At 41.9% G+C, this 21,764-nt stretch overlaps 1 protein-coding gene across 2 annotated transcripts in view; it reads left to right on the forward strand.

Annotated features, from left to right (window-relative positions):
* The window catches only part of LOC122555711 (histone deacetylase complex subunit SAP130-like), a 56,890-nt gene that overhangs the window by 23,342 nt on the left and 11,784 nt on the right, over positions 1 to 21,764 (forward strand). The window contains exons 10-19 of one of the 2 annotated variants that reach the window (XM_043701758.1): positions 2,370 to 2,474; positions 3,487 to 3,628; positions 4,441 to 4,568; positions 7,184 to 7,492; positions 11,598 to 11,772; positions 12,619 to 12,723; positions 14,897 to 15,258; positions 16,022 to 16,279; positions 16,958 to 17,083; positions 18,645 to 18,748. In XM_043701758.1, coding sequence (XP_043557693.1) covers positions 2,370 to 2,474; positions 3,487 to 3,628; positions 4,441 to 4,568; positions 7,184 to 7,492; positions 11,598 to 11,772; positions 12,619 to 12,723; positions 14,897 to 15,258; positions 16,022 to 16,279; positions 16,958 to 17,083; positions 18,645 to 18,748 — 1,814 coding nt within the window. The remainder of the gene's footprint in view (positions 1 to 2,369; positions 2,475 to 3,486; positions 3,629 to 4,440; positions 4,569 to 7,183; positions 7,493 to 11,597; positions 11,773 to 12,618; positions 12,724 to 14,896; positions 15,259 to 16,021; positions 16,280 to 16,957; positions 17,084 to 18,644; positions 18,749 to 21,764) is intronic. The other variant, XM_043701757.1, reaches the window with a different exon arrangement.

A 21,764-nucleotide genomic window follows, 5' to 3' on the forward strand; every position in this document is an offset into this window, starting at 1 on the left:
CAGTGAGTTTTTGGTGAAGAGGTGGTGTTCTGTCCTGCTTTCTATCCGTTAAGGCGGGTGATCTCCTTTCCGGTTCTTTTTCTCAAAGATTGGTAAATGGGGTCCAAATCAATGTGTTTATTGATGGAGTTCTGGTTTGAATGCCAGCCTCTAGGAATTCCTGTGTGTATTTCTGTTTAGCCAGTCCTAGGATGGATGTGTTGTCCCAGTCGAAGTGATGTCCTCCTTCGCCTGTGTATAAGGATATTAGTGATAGCTGGTCATGTCTTTTGGTGGCTAGTTTTCTGCCTGTCTGTCCAATATAGTGTTTGTTGCAACAGGCAGAAAACTAGCCAACAAAAGACATGACCAGCTATCACTAGTATCCTTACACACAGACGATGAAGGACACCATTTCAACTGGGACAACACATCCATCCCAGGACAGGCTAAACAGAGGCACGCATGGGAATTCCTAGAGGCTGTCCTTTGCAAAGCTGGACATGAGCCATGCCTACCTGCAATTGTGACTGGATGAGGAGTGCCAGAAGTACCCAAACTTCATACCCATGAGGTATTTATATCAATATACAAGACTGCCATTTGGGGTATCATCAGCCTGCACCCTTTTCCAGAAGACCATGGAGAACATTTTACAAGGGCTACCCCAGGCTGCTATTTATCTGGATGACGTTCTAATGATGGGAAAGACCAATAAAGAGCACTTGGAGAATTTGGACATAGTGTTTAAATGTTTTGCCAAGGCGGGTGTATGCCTTAGAAGGGTTACACCGTTGGGGAAGGAAAGGTATCTCCACAGTTCAAGGGACTGACTCCGAGCTGGCTGGCCACAGCCAGTGTACTGTGCACAAGTAAATAAAAGGTGACTTGGTGATGGGATACTGGTCCTTCATGCATTTATTTCAGGAATGTAAACAAGTAGCCATATCATTGGACAGATTGATTTGGCATTTGAGACCTGGCTGAGAGAGAATCTGACAGTGTGGAAGCAGGCCATTTGACTCATCGAGTCCACACCGACTTCTTTGAAGAGCATCCCACCCAGACCTACCGCTGTATTCCTGCATTTTCCATGACTAACCCACCTAGCTTGGGCACTATAGGCAACTTAGCACAGCCAGTCCACCTAACCTGCACATCTTTGGACTGTGTGGAAACTGGAGTGACCAGAGGAAACCCACACAGGCACAGCATGTGCAAGCTCCATGAAGTCACTTATGGGTGGAATTGAACCTGGGTTCCTGGTGCAGTGAAGCAGCATTGCTAACCAGTGAGGCACCGTGCCGCCCTTGAGATTGTGTTGTTTTCCACTATAATGGTAACGCTCACAGTATAGTGGTAATGTCCCTACCTCTGAGCCAAGAGGTTTGGGTTCAAGTCCCACCTCCAGAAGTATGTGATAACAACTCCAACTTGGAAAATAGCTCCAGTGTAATGGTCATTATTTGAATCCAGGCTTGATAGATTTTTGAGTGATGAGTGTTCAATTGGTTCATTTTGGTAAAGAGGAAATTGAGGCCAGTATGGTCCGTCGCCAATGATTAGGGTTGCAATCTTACTATTCTGAAGCTAAACATTAAATTGTTATTCAAGTTGTGTGGCTGTGGTTCTTATTTGTATTCCATGTTTAGTGCAGCAGTTTCAAAGCTTCAGATGGTAAAGCTATATTTAAACTAGTCACTAAAATGCTCTTCCTGCCCTTGTCACAAGTCACAACACATGTATAATGCTTCAGCATACCAGTAGATGGGAAAGACTGGAATCCCAGTAAAGGACTAATTTACGTAGTAATTGACTTACTCGTATCAAAAATGGCTGATGTGTGATATTGTTTCCAGCACTTAATCTATTTTTGCTGCATATCAATGCTGGATATTTTAGTGTTAATCCTTTTTCTAAAGTAGGCTGAGCATGGTTGTGAAAAGGAAGTGCCAACATTCATACTTCTGGTCTTGGTCTTTTGTGCAACACAGTTCAATGGCTAGAATGATGCTTGATTTTTAGCAGAATCTGTTGCTTCAATTGCCTTTGCACTGTGGAAAGTTTTAGGCTTCCTACACTGTAACAGAGAAAGCAAAATTTGTGAGAATTTATCGTGAAACAAATAGAAGAAAATCAAAACCTGAACCATTAGTATGTTTAAAAACAGGCCTTTTAAAAGGTGTTTTGTTTCCAGTTAAACAACAGGACTAGGAAGTTGGATAAAAAACATTTTTTCCCTCATTTTGTTGTGTTTCTATATCTCCAACTTAATTTAATCTATATGTTGTCATCTGAGAGGTTGCCTTCCTTAGGAAAGAGATATCATTGGCTGTCTGTCCACTTTACTGATATTTTCACTGTTCACAATCCCACTTTTACTTTTACAGGTGCAGTTTCCCATGCTCAAGTGACCAGCAGTACAATTGTTAACATGACAATGGCCTCTCACACACCACACGCTCCCGTGGTCACCACTTCTACTATTCCAGTCGGTGAGTCAACATCACTGAACCCCAAACTCCATAGTTGAAAGGAATTTGATTCAACCCAAGCCTGGGCTGGTGTTTGGAGATTGGAAGTGTTTATATGCAAGCTTCAGGTTTCTGTTCTGGCTGATAGCAGCCTCCAGAGACTGGTGGAATAATGTATTGAATGACAATGTCAGACTTAGCATTTGGCGGACTTTATTAGAACGGCCCTTCCTATATAAGTGAACTGGTGACCCGGCAATGCGATAAAAGTATAGATGGATAGGAAAAAAAACTGCTTCACTTCTCAGTTTACAAGGTATAGAAACAGAAAAGTTATGACGCAGAAGGATGCCATTTGGCCACTATGTCTGTGCTGACTGAAAACAAAAATGCAATATGTTCCACCTTCCAGCTCTTGGTCTGTACCTCTGTAAATTGTGGCACATCTTTTAAATTCAAGGCTTATTATTATTTTAGACACCACAATTAAATCTCTTGTCAGCCTTTCTTCCAAGGAAGACAATTCCAAACTAGCCAATCTGTCTTCACGGCTGAAATTTTCCATTCCTGGCAACACTCTATAAATTCCTTCCCTAGGGGTATGTGGATCACACCATAGCCGGTGGATTGCAGCGGTTCAAGAAGACAGCTCACTACCACCACCTCAATGGCAACTAGGAACGGGCATAAATGTTGGCCAGTCAGTGATGCCCACATCCCACTAATGAATTAACAAAAATCTCCTTTATTCCTTTCTAGTACAATCACATTGTAATGTGGTGACCTGAATTGTGCACTGTATACTGCAATAGTGCACTGAAATAAAATGATCCATTTTTGAGATGCTTAGAGATGGAATCTTGCTATTTTATAATCTTGAACCAGGGTTTGATTTTATAGGTAGGGTGTATGTAAATTCACCTGCTCATCCACGACAACTTTGGAAAAGTTACAGTAACCCTGGAAATCTGGCATTGGCAAAAAGGACTCCAATCTTCACCACTGACATATGCTATTTTGTCTTGTGTTGCAGCAAAAGTTGTTCCTCAACCAATAACCCACACGTCCCCACGGATCCAGCCTGACTATACAACAGAAAGAGGAAACCTGATCCCCATCCCTGGTCACAGGGCCTCGCCTAACCCTGTTACCATGGAAACACGAACTGAGAACAGGTAAGCTGTCAGGCAGAGCTATGATCTCCAGTGTTTGATTCGATAGGCTAGAAGCCCAAAGGAAGACTTTTGAAGGCGTCCAGACATAATGTAGTTGATTTATGTCAAGGTTTTCCCCTTGTACCTCTGCCATTCCCATCCTTCTGAGGGTGCTGACTTATTTTTGACGGTAGCTACAGACATGCCTTGTGATACTTGAGTGGCCCTAAACTGTAGCATGAAGGGGGTAATGTCTGTCATGATGTCTCCCTTTTCTCTCTCTCCACGCACCCTCTGTTTCTCCCCTCTTTCCTACTCCATGCTCCAAATTTAGGATTGATTAGGATGCGATTGTCTCTCCAGTGCTTTGCACACGATTTAAGGAACCTGATCAAAGAACATAATCCATTGTTTGTGTTCACAGATTGGCAATTTGACCTCTATTTTCTAATCAACCTGTTCAGACCTGGAAGGACTTGAACCCAGGCCTTTCGGGTCCAAGGGTAGGGACACTACAATTGTGCCATAAGCTGCCCCTGAATGTTTCTTTTAACATCTATTTTTCTAATAAATTTATTCGGTGATATTATTACATCCATCTGGAGCAGATGGACTTGAACCTCAGTCTCTTAGTCCAGAGGTAGGGGATTGTACCTGTTTGACAAGGTGACCAATTCAATTTAAAGCATTTGAACGTACTAAAATCTAAGTAAACCTGTAGAGGTTCGTTCTAAATTTAAATGGTCTAATCCCAGATCAGTTTGTGAAACCTTTTGTAATTGCTACTAATTAAGATCAACTTAGTGTTGTAATTTGTTTTCCTTGCCATCCAGACAAGTATCTATGCAGTTCCAGTATTATCTGCCAGCTTACCCACCATCGGCTGCCATTCCTGGCTACTCAACACTGGCACATACCTTTCCAATAAGCAGTACAGTGTCTACAATACGCCAGTACCCAGGTATGGATCTATTGCATTAATTTTTTTGTGTATTTTTACAGTAGCCAGGATGTGAATGAATATGGAACAATGAGCTGTCAGAGGTGTTCAGTCAAGGGAGTGTTGAAAGCTCAAATAATAAATGCTGGAAGTACCCAGCAGGTCAGACAACTGGGGAGAATGAAAGTGTTAATGTTTCAGATTGCTGACTGGCTTTGAAATATTTTTGCTGTGCAATGTAAACTCTTTCTCTTTCCAAATGTGTGCCCTTGATCTGTTAGTTTTAATTGGTTCTGCTGACATGTAAGAAATTGGATGTCCCAGGAGATGTTTTTTTCTGTCTTGCAGGCAGGTTGTGACAATCTAATCACACTCTGTAAATGCTGCAGTTTAAGGAATAACCTAATCTCACTCTGTTTTAAGGAATAACCTATTCACACATTGTTTCTGGAAATAATCTAATCACTTTTTACATGATTTTGGGTGGCATGTGACAATGGGGGAGTGTCAGCGGGTTGTATCTTGCATGCATGACTGACTGTGATGTAAAATCCTGTATAAAGGGAGGATGGTTCTCTTGTTCGGGGAGCCTTGCTTGACACACTGTGCAAGCATTGCGAAGAGTGTTAAGTGATCCTCCAGAAGCTTGTACTTGCTGAAATAAATCCTGGCTGTTCACAGACGTTGGTGTATTGCAGTAGCATCAAGCGTGTATGAATCTCAAGAAGGAAACCTTACACCCTGATCTACTTAACATTGCCAGGATTAACTGTCTACATTTCAGACTTCTAGCCTGCTTTTTATATAATTCATTAAAGTTGAGTTTCTTGGCTGAATAAACTTAAATTTCTGAGGGTCTGTCATTCGATTTTAACTCCTATTTTGTCAGCAGCTTCCTGGAAATCTGCTTCTAAATCAGTCTGCTTGAAACCATACAGTATTGAGCTCCCAAAGATACATATATGCACTTAAAAACATGACAGCACCTTACTGGATTTTAAATCTTGCAATGCCTTTCAAAAAGAATCCGGCTTAATTGAAAGCATGCATTTTGGCTGACCTAATTTCCTGCACTAAATTTCACCACAGGTTTAATGACTAATCAACAATTAGTATTCATGTGATTATTTATTGCACAATAATTAGCTTGAACATTTAACACCAAATGTTATGAAGGTATGTGCCTGTGATCTTTGCATTATTCCCATTGACGTGAAATAAAATGTCTCATTTTAAATGTCATGAAACAACCTTGTAATTTTCTCTTTAATTATGATAGAAAGCTGCTTGATGTGTTTCATGCTGTTGTTAAAAATTCCAACAGTGAGTCAGTGTGGATATTAAGTTGAAATTTAGATAAGATTGCTTTGACATTTGATGTTACACTTAGTGACAAGTTGTGCTGTCCTTATCGTTAATGGAAATTCTGTTACTTAATTCAGTGCATCTCCTGGAGAGAGATTTTTAGACTAGGCTGGGCTCCATAATCACAGATGTTCTTGCATCTTCAGTAAACGCATAAAACTTAATTTCTGCAGTTCTAAAAGTATATTTTGTGTGTGTATGTAAATAGCATGTTAAATAGAATTTTCTGTTGATTTTTAAACCATATTTTTTTTTTAACTTCATCAATTATTTTTTAAATGAAGTACCGCTGTTAAATGAACCCAAGCTCCAAAGTGCAGACTGCATCCTGGTGAAACTCAACGGGAACTGACAACTCTCTAGTACCTTTTACAAGTGGCTGATAATCTTGTCAGGCTGATTATCCCGAGGTTTTATTTTCTCTGACTGGGCAAGCTTGTCTGATCCAGCTGGATATCTGGAGAGTTATTTTCTTGTTTCTCTTTTCACCCAGCTTACAGACCTCTTTCCATTGGGTTCTGAGGTCAGTTGAAGGTATTTGTTCACTCTTGTGATTAATCCTTCACCAGATGCAGTGATATTAAAACTGAGACTACCTGTGTCTTTGACTTGTGCTACACTAGATATTGTTGTTGTTCAGAGGCATCCCAATTTTAGGTGTAATAAAAATAAAAATTGCTGGAAAGCTCAGATCAGTATCTGTTTAGAGGGTAATAGCTAATGTTTTTAGTCTCTTATGACTCCTCTTTAGAACAGTTTGAGATTAGTTAAGGCCAGTGACTGGGCTATTTGTTTTTATGATTTCCACTTAACTACATCAGTTTCAGGTTAGAGGGGAAAGAATAAAAGGGAGCCTGAGGGGCAATATTTTTTTAAGAGGGTGGTATGCAGAAGTGGTTGAGGTGGATACATTAACAACATTTAAAAGGCATTTGGACAAATACATGGAAAGGAAAGATTTAGAAGGATATGGGCTAAGTGCAGGGAAATGGGGTTAGCGATAATGGACATTTTGGTCGGCATGGATCAGTTTGGACCTGTCTCTATGCTGTAGAACTCTATGACTTAATATATGATTTTAAAAGACTAATTTGCAGGGCAATGGAGAAAGGGCTTGGTGTGTGACTGAATTGGAAAGTTGTTTCCAAGAATGGGCAACATGGGCTGAATGGTCTCCTTTGGTCTTGAAAGGTTCTAAAACGTCTTTGTAAACCACGAACCTCCTGAATAAGTTTCTATTTTTAAAGAATGATTTCCAATCTTTGTCTCAGTTTCAGCACAAACACAGAGTTCCGTGTCTGCAGCAGCCATTGCAGCTCAGGCGGGTGTGGGTGTGGCCTCCACTGTCCATCTGAACCCCATGCAGCTGATGACAGTCGACACCACCCATGCACGTCACATTCAGGGGCTTCAGCCTGCGTCAATTGGTGCCCAGGGCCTTCAGCCTACTTCAATCGGTCCCCAAGGGATTCAGCCAGCTCCACTGGGGACACAGGGGATTCAGTCAACATCTATCAGCACTCAAGCTATGCAACCTGCACCACTTGGCCCTCAACAGACCACTGAGAACAAACCACCAGGTAAAGGGAAAGCTTCATTTTGAATAATTAATGGATTTAACATATCGCTGCACAGCGCATAGAAACAGTCGCTAGCAAGCGATACATCCTGAATGTATCTTAAATAAGTGAAGCGATTGTGGCCGAATTTTTGATGTTTTTGCTGTATCTTGATAATTTTAAAATTGGCAGCATGATAGACTTGCATGTCCACATAAGTAAATGATTTGAATTGTTTGAAAAAGCGATTTATAAGGCACCTTTGCCTTATAAACGGAGGCAAAGTATAAAAGCGAGGAAATCATGGTGAACTCTTAAGTTTCTGGTTCGGCCTCAGCACGATCATTGTGTTCAGTTTTGGTAGCACACTTCAGGAAGAATGTGAAGTCCTTGAAGGTGCTGCTGAGAAGATTTATTAGAATGGTACTGGGGATAAGAAACTTCACTTACATAGCGGATTGTTCTCATTGGAGCAGAGAAGTAAGCATGGAAAATTTACTAGAGGTGTTGAAAATGGTCAAGGATTTGATGAAAGTAAGCATGGGAAGATCAGTAACCAGAGGGGAAAGATTGAACATAATTGCTAAGACAACTAGTAGGATAGTTTGAATTTTGTTTGTAAACTTATTGAATTGATATTTAGGATTCGCTGTTTGAAAGGGCAGTGAAAGTAGAGATTGGAGTTACTTTCAGAAGAGAATGGAAGTAAAGTTTGTTGCGGTGTGGGGAAAGGGCAGAGGAGTGTGGCTGTTTTTGACTTTGCTCTTAAGACCTATCTTTTTGACCAAATGTTTGGGTAACCGTCCTACTGTTGTTCACGTGTTAAAATGTATCTATTAATGTTCCAAGATGCCTTACAGATATGAGTTGTTGGCTTTTTCAAGAAGTACATATAATTTGCAAATGGGTGTTTCTATGCTATGCAACTCCAACTCCTGTGAATTATCTATCAGAGGGTTAGATGGGGTGGACAGTGAGAGCATTTTTCCTCTGATGGCGATGGCTCGCATGAGGGGACATAGCTTTAAATTGAGCGGTGATAGATATAGAACAGATGGCAAGAGGTGGTTTTTTGACTTAGAGAGTAGTAGGGGCTTGGAACACACTGCCTGCAACAGCAGTAGACTCGCCAACTTTAAGGGCATTTAAATGGTCATTGGATAGGCATATGATGATAATGTGATAGTGTAGGTTAGATAGGCTTCAGATTGGTTTCACAGGTCGGCGCACCATCAAGAGCTGAAGGGCTTGTGCTGCGCTGCAATGTTCTGAGTTCTAAAGTTTCTGGACCTTACTTGGCCTAGGAATCTAAGCTTAGCCCTAGTCGTCTGGAGGCATATTGTAGCTCATTTGTGTGTTCCTAATACTTTTAATTATAGGGAAGGATTAATAACTTTTGTGTTGTCTAGCAGAACCTATGTTACTGCTCTGATAGCCCAGAGGAGAAAATTGCATTGACACAGTGACTTTAATGTTGTAAAATGTCCCATTTGCCAGGAGAGACTTGTCAGACAAAATTGACATTGACCGTGGAAAGGAGGCATTGGGGCTGGTGACTATTTCCTTGAGCGGAGATATTGAAGGAGAAAAAGAGACAAAGGTGAAAGGTTAAGGAAGGAAATTGTTGAACTTGCAACCCATACAGCTCAGGTCCTGCACATAAATGGTGATGCCACGATAATCTGGATGGGCAAGCAGCCTGGACTGGAGAGGTTACACAAAACGGGAAATACGAGACCATGAATGGATAGAAAATGAGGATGAGAATTTGGAAATTAAACCCATCTGTGACCTGGGATATGGGTGTTGTGAATGATTCGCAGTGCAACTTGGGAGACGGGCAGTAGAGTTTTGAATGAACACAAATTTTAGGATTCTGTTATGGGAGGCCAGCCAGTCGAACATTTTAAAGAGAGGAATTTGTATTACACAGCTTACATCTTGAATGGTTTGGGATAACTCAAAAATGTTGGTTAGTAAGAGATTTGTTTTCAAATGAAAAGCATGCAATACCTCTATTTCTCTATAGTGTCGTACGGCACAGAAACAGACCCATTATCCTCTTGACTACAGAAGCTTCTTGACCAGCGTATTATATACATTGCTTGGCTGTTGGAACATATAGTCATATGCGCTGACTTGTCTGTATGAGTGAAGTTTGCATTTTTAATGGGGGAGATTAGACAATCCAGTTGGTGGAACATTCTGATTGGTATGGTGCCAGGTAATTTGACATATAAGTTTGGTTGAGGGATATTAGTGGCAAATGAGCTGAGGCCACCTGATGTTACAGAGGTGGAGTTAAGTGTTGGTGATGGCAAGTATCGAATTAGAAGCTCAACACAGACTTTAATAGAACCCCGAGGTTTTGTCACAGTATGGGTTGGCCTGGAACAATGGTTGGAAACAACAGTGAGCGAACAGTGTTTGTGGCAGGGTCAGAAAGCAAAGGAATTCTGCCTAATCCAGAGACTTAATGTTGACCAGTTGTGGTTATGTTAGAAGGTTGTAAGTTTAAGTCCCACTCAAAGCAGGAGTGCAAAGTCAAGAGAACGCTCAGGACACGCATAAGAAAATGCTGGACCATCTGAAGTGCTATCTTTTAAATGCAAAACCAAGGCCTTGTCTACGCGATGTGTGACATAAACAATCTGATTGTATTAATTTAAAGCCGTGGACAGTGGTTTCTCTTTCTCACTCCAGCACCAGTGTCCTGTAAGAAGCATTTAGCTTGCAATAACATGTCTAGAGCTGCTAACCCTGTCATTATCACATTTTTGGATTCTACTTACACCAAAATTGGAGGTGTAGTGGACAGCGAAGAGGGTCACCTCAGATTGCAACAGGATCTTGACCAGATGGGCCAATGGGCTGAGAAGTGGCAGATGGAGTTTAATTCAGGTAAATGCGAAGTGCTGCATTTTGAGAAAGATAATCTTTGCAGGACTTGTACACTTAATGGTAAGGTCCTCAGGAGTGTTGCTGAACAAAGAGACCTTGGAGTGCAGGTTCATAGCTCCTTCAAAGTGGAATCGCAGGTAGATAGGATAGTGAAGAAGGCATTTGGTATGCTTTCTTTTATTGGTCAGAGTATTGAGTACAGGAGTTGGGAGGTCATGTTGTGGCTGTGCAGGACATTGGTTAGGCCACTGTTGGAATATTGCACGCAATTCTGGTCTCCTTCCTGTTGGAAACTTGAAAGGGTTCAGAAAAGGTTTACAAGGATGTTGCCAGGGTTGGAAGATTTGAGCTGTAGGGAGAGGCTGAACAGGCTGGGGCTGTTTTCCCTGGAGTGTCGGAGGCTGTGGGGTGACCTTCTAGAGGTCTATAAAATTATGAGGGGCATGGATAAGGTAAATAGACAAAGTCTTTTCCCTGGGGTTGGGGAGTCCAGAACTAGAGGGCATAGGTTTAGGGTGAGAGGGGAAAGATATAAAAGAGATCTAAGGGGCATCTTTTTCACAGAGGGTGGTAGGTGTATGGAATGAGCTGCCAGAGGAAGTAGTGGAGGCTGGTAGAATTGCAACATTTAAGAGGCATTTGGATGGGTATATGAATAGGAAGGGTTTGGAGGGATATGGGCCAGGTGCTGGCAGGTGGGACTAGATTGGGTTGGGATATCTGGACGGGTTGGACCAAAGGGTCTGTTTCCATGCTGTACATCTCTATGACTCTGCTGTGTGTTTATTGGCAGCCACATTCCCACTTTACATCAGTGACTCCAGTTGCAAAGAGAGAATTTGTAGTACCTGCTTTTGGGACATTATAGATAGAGACATAGAAATGGAAGTGTTTGGATGATGATGCTGAGAGGGCCACAGGTAATTGAAGAGGGAGTATTTGCACACTCCATTGTGAATTGATCAGATACATCATGCTCTACTTCCACCAATGGCCAAGGGCCTGCTGCCACAGATCACTTTACAAAATACTGCACGCTGGAGACAGGGAATGGTGCTGTTATTACACCGTCAGAAAATTAGACAGTAATCACTGTTGTATGGATGGTGTAACAAAAACTTTAGGGTTCAAATGATGAGCACTTCCCCAAAATGTCAAATGTCCCTGAGCTTGGCGTGTGTAGGATTTGCAAGTCTGATATTACTTATCTGTGCCTGTTTCTCAGCAGTGGTGCTAGCAGATGGAGCCACCATAGTAGCGAATCCTATCAGCACTTTCAGTGCAACGCCTGCTGTGACCACAGTGATCCAGACCCACACTCAGAGCAGCAGTACGACTGCACCAGCACAGGGATCGTCTCCGCGACCCAGCATTCTACGCAAGAAGCCTGCCTGTGATGGGTAAGAGTTTTTAAAATGCTGGTTGTACTTTGTCAGCTCAATAGGCGCAGAGATCACAGGGGAATTGTGATTTGAAGTTTTTCTACAGCCTAACTATCAGTTGCTCAGGGACATGTAGTGAATTCTGACTATTATGCATTGCACACCATCTTTCTGTAATGTCAGTACATTTTAGGAGATGAGAGAAAAAATAAATCTGATAAATCATCCAATCCAAGTATAGAAACCTCCTTGAGGATCCAGGGGGTGGGGATTTTATGGTTGCTGGTCTCAATACAGCAACTGAACTGACATTCCCAATGTTGGAAATGCTGTTCAGTCTCAAATAATCCCATCCATATGCTGTCTATACCTCACACATCTGAAAACAGTTCACATGCAGCAGACTTCCAGAGCCACAACCAATAAATAAGCTTCCTCTAGCCAAAACAAACTCAACTAAGTACCATTGTTAGAATTTTATGCAGGTTGGTTGATGTAATTGTTTTGAAAAGATTTTTATCTGACTTGTTAGGCAGATCAGTTGACCTGAAAGTGATGCCTATGAAATTTGGCTTAGTGCACACACACACTTGATCCGGATACGTCAGAGCCAATGATTTTGTTCAGGTTTTTACACACCTGATCTGGTTGCCTGGAGTCTGATGTTCTACTGAGGACCTCTGACCTTTGGTATGTTTATTCAGCTGGACCTGAGTTGAAATGCCACTAAATTGCGACTGTATTTCTAATCACTGCTTTATTATTAGGGCCCCTAGTATACGTTATGTTGCCTAAAATAACTGAGCTGTGATCTTGCTCACCAAGACATTGAAACTTTTTTGTGTTCCTTTTTTTTTATTGCAGCTTGGCTGTCCGGAAAAGCCTCATTCCTCCACAGCCAACAGAGACTACAAGCCCTCGACTAGATGGCACGATGCGAACTGCATCGGGATCCCCACGACCAGTTGGGTAAGTACTCTTTGGGTGTGCATTTTTTTTTTTGTTCCTCAAGCTCTTGCATCTTGTACAGAAAATGTTGTAAATACTCAGCAGGCCTGACAGTATCAGTGGAGAGAGAGAAACAGTTATCGTTTTATTTAGGTCATTGACAGCTCAGATTCTGCCAGAGCTGCTGAGTATTTGTAGCATAACTTAAAAATCTATGGTTCTTCGCTGCAATGTTTGTGAGAGACAAGTATCTGAAGAGTCCTATATCATAACAGGTCACCTCATAATAAGTACCCTGAGGATTCTCTGCATAGTCAAAATCCTTTAGCCTAAGAAAATCTCCTGGTTTGGTTACTGCTAGTGTTGTGCTTGTTCTTAGTAGATAATTCCGAGCTGGTCCCAGTCCCTGGATTCAGAAAAAAATCAATCATTGTTTCCAATTGTCAGATGGCAGAGCAGGCTCGAGAGTCTGAATGGCTTACTGCTCTTAATTCTTATGTTCCTATGATTGCTAGGCAGCATGCTCTTCTGAAAGGCATGTACATATGCAGCTCTTCTGATTTGTGATGTAACCATGATTGAATAGTCCATTAGCATTCCTAGTCAAGACTTGGCAAAAGGAAAGAAAATAAATCTTATAAAAGACCCAATCCAAGTATCAAAACCTTCTTGATGATCCCGGAGGAGAGATTTTGTTTTTACACTGGTAACAGTCGGCGTATTAGGTTTGTCCAGTTGGTCAAGACTTGGGCGGTTTTGACAGTTACCAATGTCTCCCGAGTTCAGCCAGGAGATCAAAGCTTTCAAAATCAGGTTAGAAACTGGTGAAAGGGAGAGATTGAATAGACAAAACAAAAAATGAAAGAATTGCAGATGCTGAAAATCTGAACTGTTCTGAAAAAGGGTCACTGAACCTGAAATGTTAATTCTGATTTCTCTCCACAGATGCTGCCAGACCTATTGAGATTTTCCAGCAATTTCTGTTTTTGATTAGAGTAGATACTGAATATAGATTTTCTGCTGGTAACTCCTTGACTTTGAGGCAATGTTTAGGTAAAACCTGGAGCTATGATTGAAGTACTTCAGCACAATGTAGAGAAATGACTCAAGTAATAGACATGCGTTAAACAGTCTGTTTAAGAAGCTGGTTTTATCTTGCTCATTTACCAGATCCTGAGAGGCTACCAAATGTGCAAATTAGGGGCTGGCACGGGCTGCAGGCACCTTGAGCTTGCACCACCATTCAGTAAGGTTATAAGGCTTGACCACTTCTGTGTGTCTTCAATAGGATTTGTTGCCATATTCTAGTGAGAAGATTCACTACATAAAATGAGGTTAATGAATGTGGGGTATAAATTTCAATCCATAGAGTGCTGACCAAATGCAAGCAGAATCTTGCACACCAATGTTTGCCACGCAAGTAAAAGACTAGATCATCAGCATTCCTGATAAATAGAAAATAAATTAGCATTAATTTTACAACCTCAGAGCACCTTTTGAAGCACTTTACAGATAATTTAAGTCCTTGGAATGCCTTGGTAATGTAAGAAGTACAGCAGGAGAAAGTGAGGACTGCAGATGCTGGAGATCAGAGCTGAAAATGTGTTGCTGGAAAAGCGCAGCAGGTCAGGCAGCATCCAAGGAGCAGGAGAATCGATGTTTCGGGCATAAGCCCTTCTGGAAGAGAGCTTCTTCTAAAGGGCTTATGCCCGAAATGTCGATTCTCCTGTTCCTTGGATGCTGCCTGACCTGCGCTTTTCCAGCAACACATTTTCAGCTAAGAAGTACAGCAGCCAATTTGTGCACAGCAAGCTCCCACAACTAGCAATTTGACCAGATGTTCTGGTTCAATCATGTTGATTGAGGAATAAGTATTGGTTAGGACACTGGGCAAAACTCCTCTGGTTGTCTTTGACACTATGGGATGTTTTATGTCCCTCTTTAAGGGCATGTGGGGTCCTGGTTTATCTAAATGACTCCAAAACACTTACTCAGTACTGCCCTGGTGTGTCGGCCTAGACTTATATGCTCAGGTTTTTGTAATGTGGGTTTAAATCCACATTCCTCTGACTCAATGTTTCTCTGACCGTAAGTGCCATTAGTGACCCACTGTATCCTTCCTGGATGAGAGGCAGTTGATGTTCCTTTTGCAATGTTTTAATCTAATTCACTTGTTTTTTTTGCACCTTTTCAGTTCCAAATCCAAACCAGAAATCCACGTTTCCATGACTGCGCCAGTGGCTGTCGCCATGGAGGCGGTCAGCAGCCAGAGTATGGAGCAAATGTCTGTGCTGGGACAGCCAAATTCCCAGCAGCCTCAGCCACCAATCCCAACCCTCATTGCAGCAGCAGCCCCTCATGCTCAACCGACTGCGTTGTCAACTGTTACAGCGGCTGTCTCAGCCACGCCTTCAAGCTCAGTCTCCATGGCCACAGTGGTAGCTCCTCCGTCACAGCCGGTCGCCATTTCTGTTCCTGTCTCCATGAGCTCAGCATTACCAGATTCTAAAATCAAACAAGAGAGCGAGCTTGTGGACTCGCTGCAGCCAGTGTCTGGTAAGTAAATTGGTGGAAGGAGTTCTCCTCCTCGTGGATAATGGTTCACATTCAGTCAAATACTTGCTAGAAAAGGCATTTGAACAGTTGACGAGTGCGCTGAATTCTCTTTCTGCCTGACTATTTCATGCATTAATGCTTTTTATCTGGAATATAAGTGGGTGGGGTGAGATACCTTAAAGTAGCTGAAAGGTCAGTATTCTGTGGCCTGCCAGGAAGCATCAAGGGTCAGGAAAGTGTCAAGAAAGACTATGCTCCTTGTGAAAGTCTTGAGTTGTTCACGCTTGCCACTGATTTGTCTTTTCAGACTTGCAGAAGGACTCTTGAACACACAGATGCAATACTCTGCATCTATAGAGGAAGAATTAGTGAATTATTAGACCAATTATTATTGAGAAAGGAAGTGGTAGAGGAGAAGAGTGTATTGTGGTGCAGTTGAATTCCAATAGTCCATTTCTGCTGGCCTTGCCATTGTGTGAAACTGTTGGATAATGGACCGGTGTATTCCCATGGGAGTGAGCAGCCAGCTCCCCCCATTCAAGCGAAAGGTTTCACACTAGTGAATTTTTTGACATTTTAGAATGGGGTAGCCAGGACCCTTGGAAAGACTGCTTGGATTCTGTATTTTGTTTGCTTTTATTTGGCGTGTGGTAAATGATCATATTGTTGTCTTTTTTTTTGAAGATGTCTGTTCATCTTTCCTTTGTTTCCCTCTCTGTCCCTCACTGTTTCACCACTCTTCCTCCTCTATCTCTAATCCCAGTTACAGTCTCGTCATCACAGCCCATGTCAGTGAGCTCAGCTGCTCTGACTCCAATGGTAAACAACCTTGGTCTTCCTGGTAATGAGCTGCTGCCTGGTGCATCCCCTCGGAAGAAACCCCGCAAACAGCAGCACGTCATCTCCACAGAAGAGAGTGAAATGATGGAAACAAACAGCACAGATGAAGAAAAGAACAGCAGTAGCAAGCCGGTTCTCCTCAAAGCAGAGAAAAGGAAATCACCTCCCAAAGAATATATAGGTAAAACAGTTCTATACCTGAAAGAGGAATGGGAAAGGGCTGGTGTCTGTAGCCATAGGGAAATGGGGGAGGTGCAGATTGGGGCTGGTCTTTGTGACCTGGAGTTGGGGGGTGGTGTTAGTGGGTCTGGTCTCTTTGCCCTGCCCTCGTGTCTGCATTCCTGACGATGAAGTTCGTCCTTGTTAATTTGGTTTGTTTTCACATCCATAAAAATAAACAGGCAAATGGTTTACTTGAAGGGTTATTCAAGTCACTTATTAAAGTTACACAGAGCCGTCAAAAGCTTTTTTTGGTCATAGCGTGTGATCCCATTCACAGCTAAACTATAAAATCTCCTTGGTGGTTTTCCACTCCTATGTGTTTGAGGACAGTTCAGTACTTCGGGTAGTAAATATCAGGGCCTGGTTATCAGCAGTGTGAAAGTTCAGTCAATCAAGGTGATTTGACACCTTATGATTCTTTGGTGGTGCCTTCAGTTCTACTGCAGCTTAATATTTCTCTGTACACCACTGTGTGTCTAATTTCACCTTTGTGTCCACTGTATTGTCATATCAGGTGTGGAGTCTGTGACCCACCTGCTTTGGGAAGTTGGTGATGAAGGTTTTCCAGGTATCTGGTTGCAGTATTGTTATCCACCCTTTTGTAACCCCCTCACTCCAACTTGATATTATGTTGCAGATGAAGAGGGTGTGAGGTACGTTCCTGTTCGCCCTCGACCTCCAGTTACATTGCTTCGTCATTACAGGAACCCTTGGAAGGCAGCATACCATCATTTCCAGAGATACAGTGATGTGAAAGTCAAAGGTCAGTTTTATTTTGCATTTCTGTTGTGTCTGACTGAAGGAACCCATACGAATAGTGAATGTTTCCAAAAGGAAAGGCATTCTGTTTGGAACAGAGTTCATCAAGCTGTTTAACATCGTTGTGTTCCAGTAACTTATCTTAAAAAAGGTCATTTCCTCAATGTACATGTACTCAGCTGTATGTTTAGTCTGTATTTATCAGATAATATACCTGTTAAATAAAACTGTTTGCAATCGAAACTTTCTTTTAATAAAGAATTATTGGACGTTAGCATTGCTGTCTAAACCAGCATTTATTAGTTGTCATGAATTGTCCAGAGGGCAGTTAAGAGTCCGGCACATTGTTGTAGGTCTGGAGTTACATATAGGGCAAATCAAGTAAGAATAGCAGATTTCCTTCCTTGACGGACATTAGTGAATTAAATGGATTTTTATGGCTATTAACAGTAGCTACATGATCATTAGGCCGTTTATTTCCAGATTTTTATTACGTTCATATCCGTCATCTGCCATGCCAGCATTCGGACCCATATCCCAAAAGCATTAGCCCGGGTGTTGTGAATGTCATTACCATTATATCACTGCCTCCTCCAACTATTGGGCCCTACTAAATGCCAGTTAGAACTTCATTATTGTATTGCAATGACCTTCCACTGCACTTAGTACTTATTACTTGACTCCACAGTTGTTTCAGTGTAAAAAGGGCTGGGCACTAAATGCTGGTCTAGCCAGCAAAGCCCACATCCCATAATTGTTATTAATTGGTTTTGATGATTTTATATTTGTAGGATACTTATCAGTTGACATTTGACATTGAATGGTAGTAGCAAAATTTTAATGTCTAGTTGACAGGTTCTGAAACATCATGTGATCTGTCATACAGTAACCGTTCCACAAATCTATGTATTCTGCACATGGCAAGAGCCATAAATCTTGGGTAAATATCCAGTTATTCAGGGTTTTAGTGATGCTGATAGCTGTAGGAGAGCTGTCTGCCAGAATAAGTATTATCAAGGTATCTTGAAAATACGTCAGAACCACTAAAATAAACCAACTTGGCTTAATATTTCATAACACATGATATACTTGCAGTGATGCAGCACCCTCAGGATTTCACTGGTCTGTCAGCTTGGATAAGCAATCCTTATTTAAACACTCAGCCTTCTGCTTGTGAGCTAAATGAGCTAAACCCAAGGAGCATGACTGGCTATTACTTTCAAGTAATGTGTGTATCCTTTCAGGCAAAGTAAAATAATGCTGAAATGACCCACTTTCTTTCAAGTTTACTTTGTTTAGATCAGCTAAATTGGGGGGGAGAAAAGACCAGGTCAGAAGTCTGCTTCCGTTTTAGATTTTACAGGATTGAGGGGTGGAGACTGTTAGACATATCACTGTGGCAGAGTTTGGCTTTGAATCTAGCCTTAAATAATCTGGAAGATTTCACTTCCAATAGCGAAAACCAAAATAAGTTCAGGAAATCTGCCTTTCCTTCCAGTTTGACCTTGCTGTCTAATAATCTTGACTGGTGCCTTTTCTCACCTGTCCTCTCTGTTTAATGGCAGAGGAGAAGAAGCCCACATTGCAGGAGATAGCCAATCAGAAAGGAATTGTCTGCAAGGCCCAGGGTTGGAAAGTGCATCTCTGCGCTGCACAACTCATGCAGCTGGTAAGTGAAGCCAGGGAGGGGAGGTGTAGTTTGCGAGAGGGCGGTGGAAATCACGGTAGTGGGTAGTCAATATGATGTCTTTTGTGAGACAGTCACATACAATCAGCAATATCAGCTCTTTTCTTCAAAAGCCTTGGCAGCATTTTGTCACAGAAATACCAGCAGTGGTGTTCACCCACTGACCTATGAAGCAGAAATTGTGAACATGTCCTGCAGGTCACCCTTGCCTACCAGAAAATGCCAAAATGGATATTTTCAAAACTGCCTCAGGTTTGCAGAAAATTGTTTATTTCCAGGTGAGCAATGAAAATGTCCTGTTTCAACTAGGTCCTTTCAAAACAAAAATAAATGAAGTGTTCTGGAACTTGATGGGAGTCTTTGGGCAGTTTATAGATAACTGTCCAACTTGAAAGTAATTTGTGCTAGCTTTACCACTTATGGTTTAATTAACTTGGTATTTATTCAGTTCAGGATTTTTTGTTTGGGTTGGCTTGTGCATTGGAGCAGCCTGAAATCGCTGTGACTAGAAGGGATGGTATTTCTGGGTCTTTCATTTCAAGTTGGAAATCTAGCTTCCAGTACTTGTTGTGTATCAGTTCCAAGGGGAGAAGTTGCATTTTATAATGGTCCTTCTGGTGTTGATTGGTCACCTAGCAATTGAGGTGTTTAAGGAGATGGATTTGGGTTATGTGGTTACCAGATACTGTCTCATTTGCAGTATATCAGCCTCTTGCATCACGATGTTATAACAAAGGATCCATTGTGTTGTGCCTTAGCTAAATCTAAACTTTCCACTGATGCTTTACAGAATTTTTTTTACATTTAATTAATTGTCAACACTGATCTTTTGTTACCGATCACCAGCTGTAATGCTGCAAGATACATTGTGCACCATTATTTTTGTGCAGCTCTTGTGATGCTTTGTTCAGGCTGATCCTGCAAGTAATCAGTAACCATAAAAGCTAGTGACTGATAGTTGCAAGTTTGACCACAAACCAACTTTTGGATATGTTTGATAGATGTTTTCTTTCCAAAACTCTATTGTAACTCTCAAAAGGCCATTGGTATTTTTGATTGACAGTTTCAGCCTTTATATATGGCTATTTGCAATTCAGAATAACAGGCACCTTCTTTGATTTCAAATTCTGTCAGTTGTATGAATGTGGCTTCCTCAGTTACTGCTACTGATGTGAAGCTGCTATTAGTATTTAAGTAGTTCCAAAGTGGTGCCACTGCCAAATATATAACATTGCCTTGAAAGCTGTTATCTTATGTAGGCAGCATTCATCTGTATAAATAGTCAGCACATACTCTACTTAAAGCATTTTTGGTTGTTTTGCTCCAGTATCTTATATGTATATTGTTAACAGTGAAATTCCTCGTGTCCAAAAACAGCTATTAATTCATCAAACCTGTGTGATAGTCACGTGATAAAAACTTCAGAAGTCAGGCTATGCCATCCTCTAATCTTCTATGACCTTGCACTTGTGCTGTCAGTACTCTCCCATAAATGCTACAGAGTTGGGAACAAGCTCTCACTCCCTTTCCCAGGGCTAGTGTTGCCTAGTCACAGCTTTGAATGACTCTTTTTGACTGTTGAAACTTGGAATTACTCTGGTTTCCATTCGGCTGCCTTGGGCGTACAACCATGTTATGATCAGGGTATTTCCAACAATGATTTCTCTTCCAATTCTATTGCCTCTCGAACTGAACACACACTGACCTCAGCTAAATTACTATCTTACACAGTTGAATGTAGCTACTTTTCTCTTGTACTCTGTACCCCTATTAATAAAGCCTAAGATACTGTATGCATTAATTTCCTCCTCAATTTGACTTGCCTTGTTTGATTTATGCACATGTACATACTCAATCCTTTGGGTTCTGTATCTCCTTTAGAATTGTACTATTTATAATGCCTCCATGTTCCTGATTTTGAAATGTGCCCTGTACACATCCAATGCTAGTTAGTTCTTGCTGTCCTCTCCCAAAAACATTCACTAGAGTCATAGAGATGTACAGCATGGAAACAGACCTTTCGGTCCCACTTGTCCATGCCGACCAGATATCCCAACCCAATCTGGCCCCACCTGACAGTACCTTGCCCATATCTCTCCAAACCCTTCCTATTCATATACACATCCAAATGCCTTTTTAATGTTGCAATTGTACCAGCCTCCACCACTTCCTCTGGCAGTTCATTCCATACACGCACCACTGTCTGTGTGAAAATGTTGCCCCTTACATCTCTTTTATATCTTTCACCCTAAACCTATGCCCTCTAGTTCTGGATCCAGGGAAAAGACCTTGTCTATTTACCTTATCCATTCTCCTCATGATTTTATAAACCTCTATAAGGTCACCTCTCAGCATCTGATGCTCCAGGGAAAACAGCCCCAGCCTGTTCAACCTCTCCCTACAGCTCAAATCTTCCAACCCTGCCAACATGTGGGCGGCACGGTGGCACAGTGGTTAGCACTGCTGCCTCACAGTGCCGGAGACCCGGGTTCAATTCCCGCCTCAGGCGACTGACTGTGTGGAGTTTGCACATTCTCCCCGTGTCTGCGTGGGTTTCCTCCGGGTGCTCCGGTTTCCTCCCACAGTCCAAAGATGTGCAGGTCAGGTGAATTGGCCATGCTAAATTGCCTGTAGTGTTAGGTAAAAGGGGTAAATGTAGGGGAATGGGTGGGTTGCGCTTCGGCGGGTCGGTGTGGACTTGTTGGGCCGAAGGGACTGTTTCCATACTGAAATGTAATCTAATCTAATCTAACATCCTTGTAAATCTTTTCTGAACCCTTTCAAGTTCCACAACATCTTTTCAATAGGAAGGAGACCAGAATTGCACGCAATATTCCAACAATGGCCTAACCGATGTCCTGTACAGCCGCAACATGACCTCCCAACTCCTGTACTCAATACTCTGACCAATAAAGGAAAGCATACCAAACGCCTTCTTCACTATCCCATCTACCTGTGACTCCACTTTCAAGGAGCTATGAACCTGCACTCCAAGGTC

This window comes from Chiloscyllium plagiosum, chromosome 13, assembly GCF_004010195.1.
Source record: "Chiloscyllium plagiosum isolate BGI_BamShark_2017 chromosome 13, ASM401019v2, whole genome shotgun sequence".
NCBI classification, from domain to species: domain Eukaryota; kingdom Metazoa; phylum Chordata; class Chondrichthyes; order Orectolobiformes; family Hemiscylliidae; genus Chiloscyllium; species Chiloscyllium plagiosum.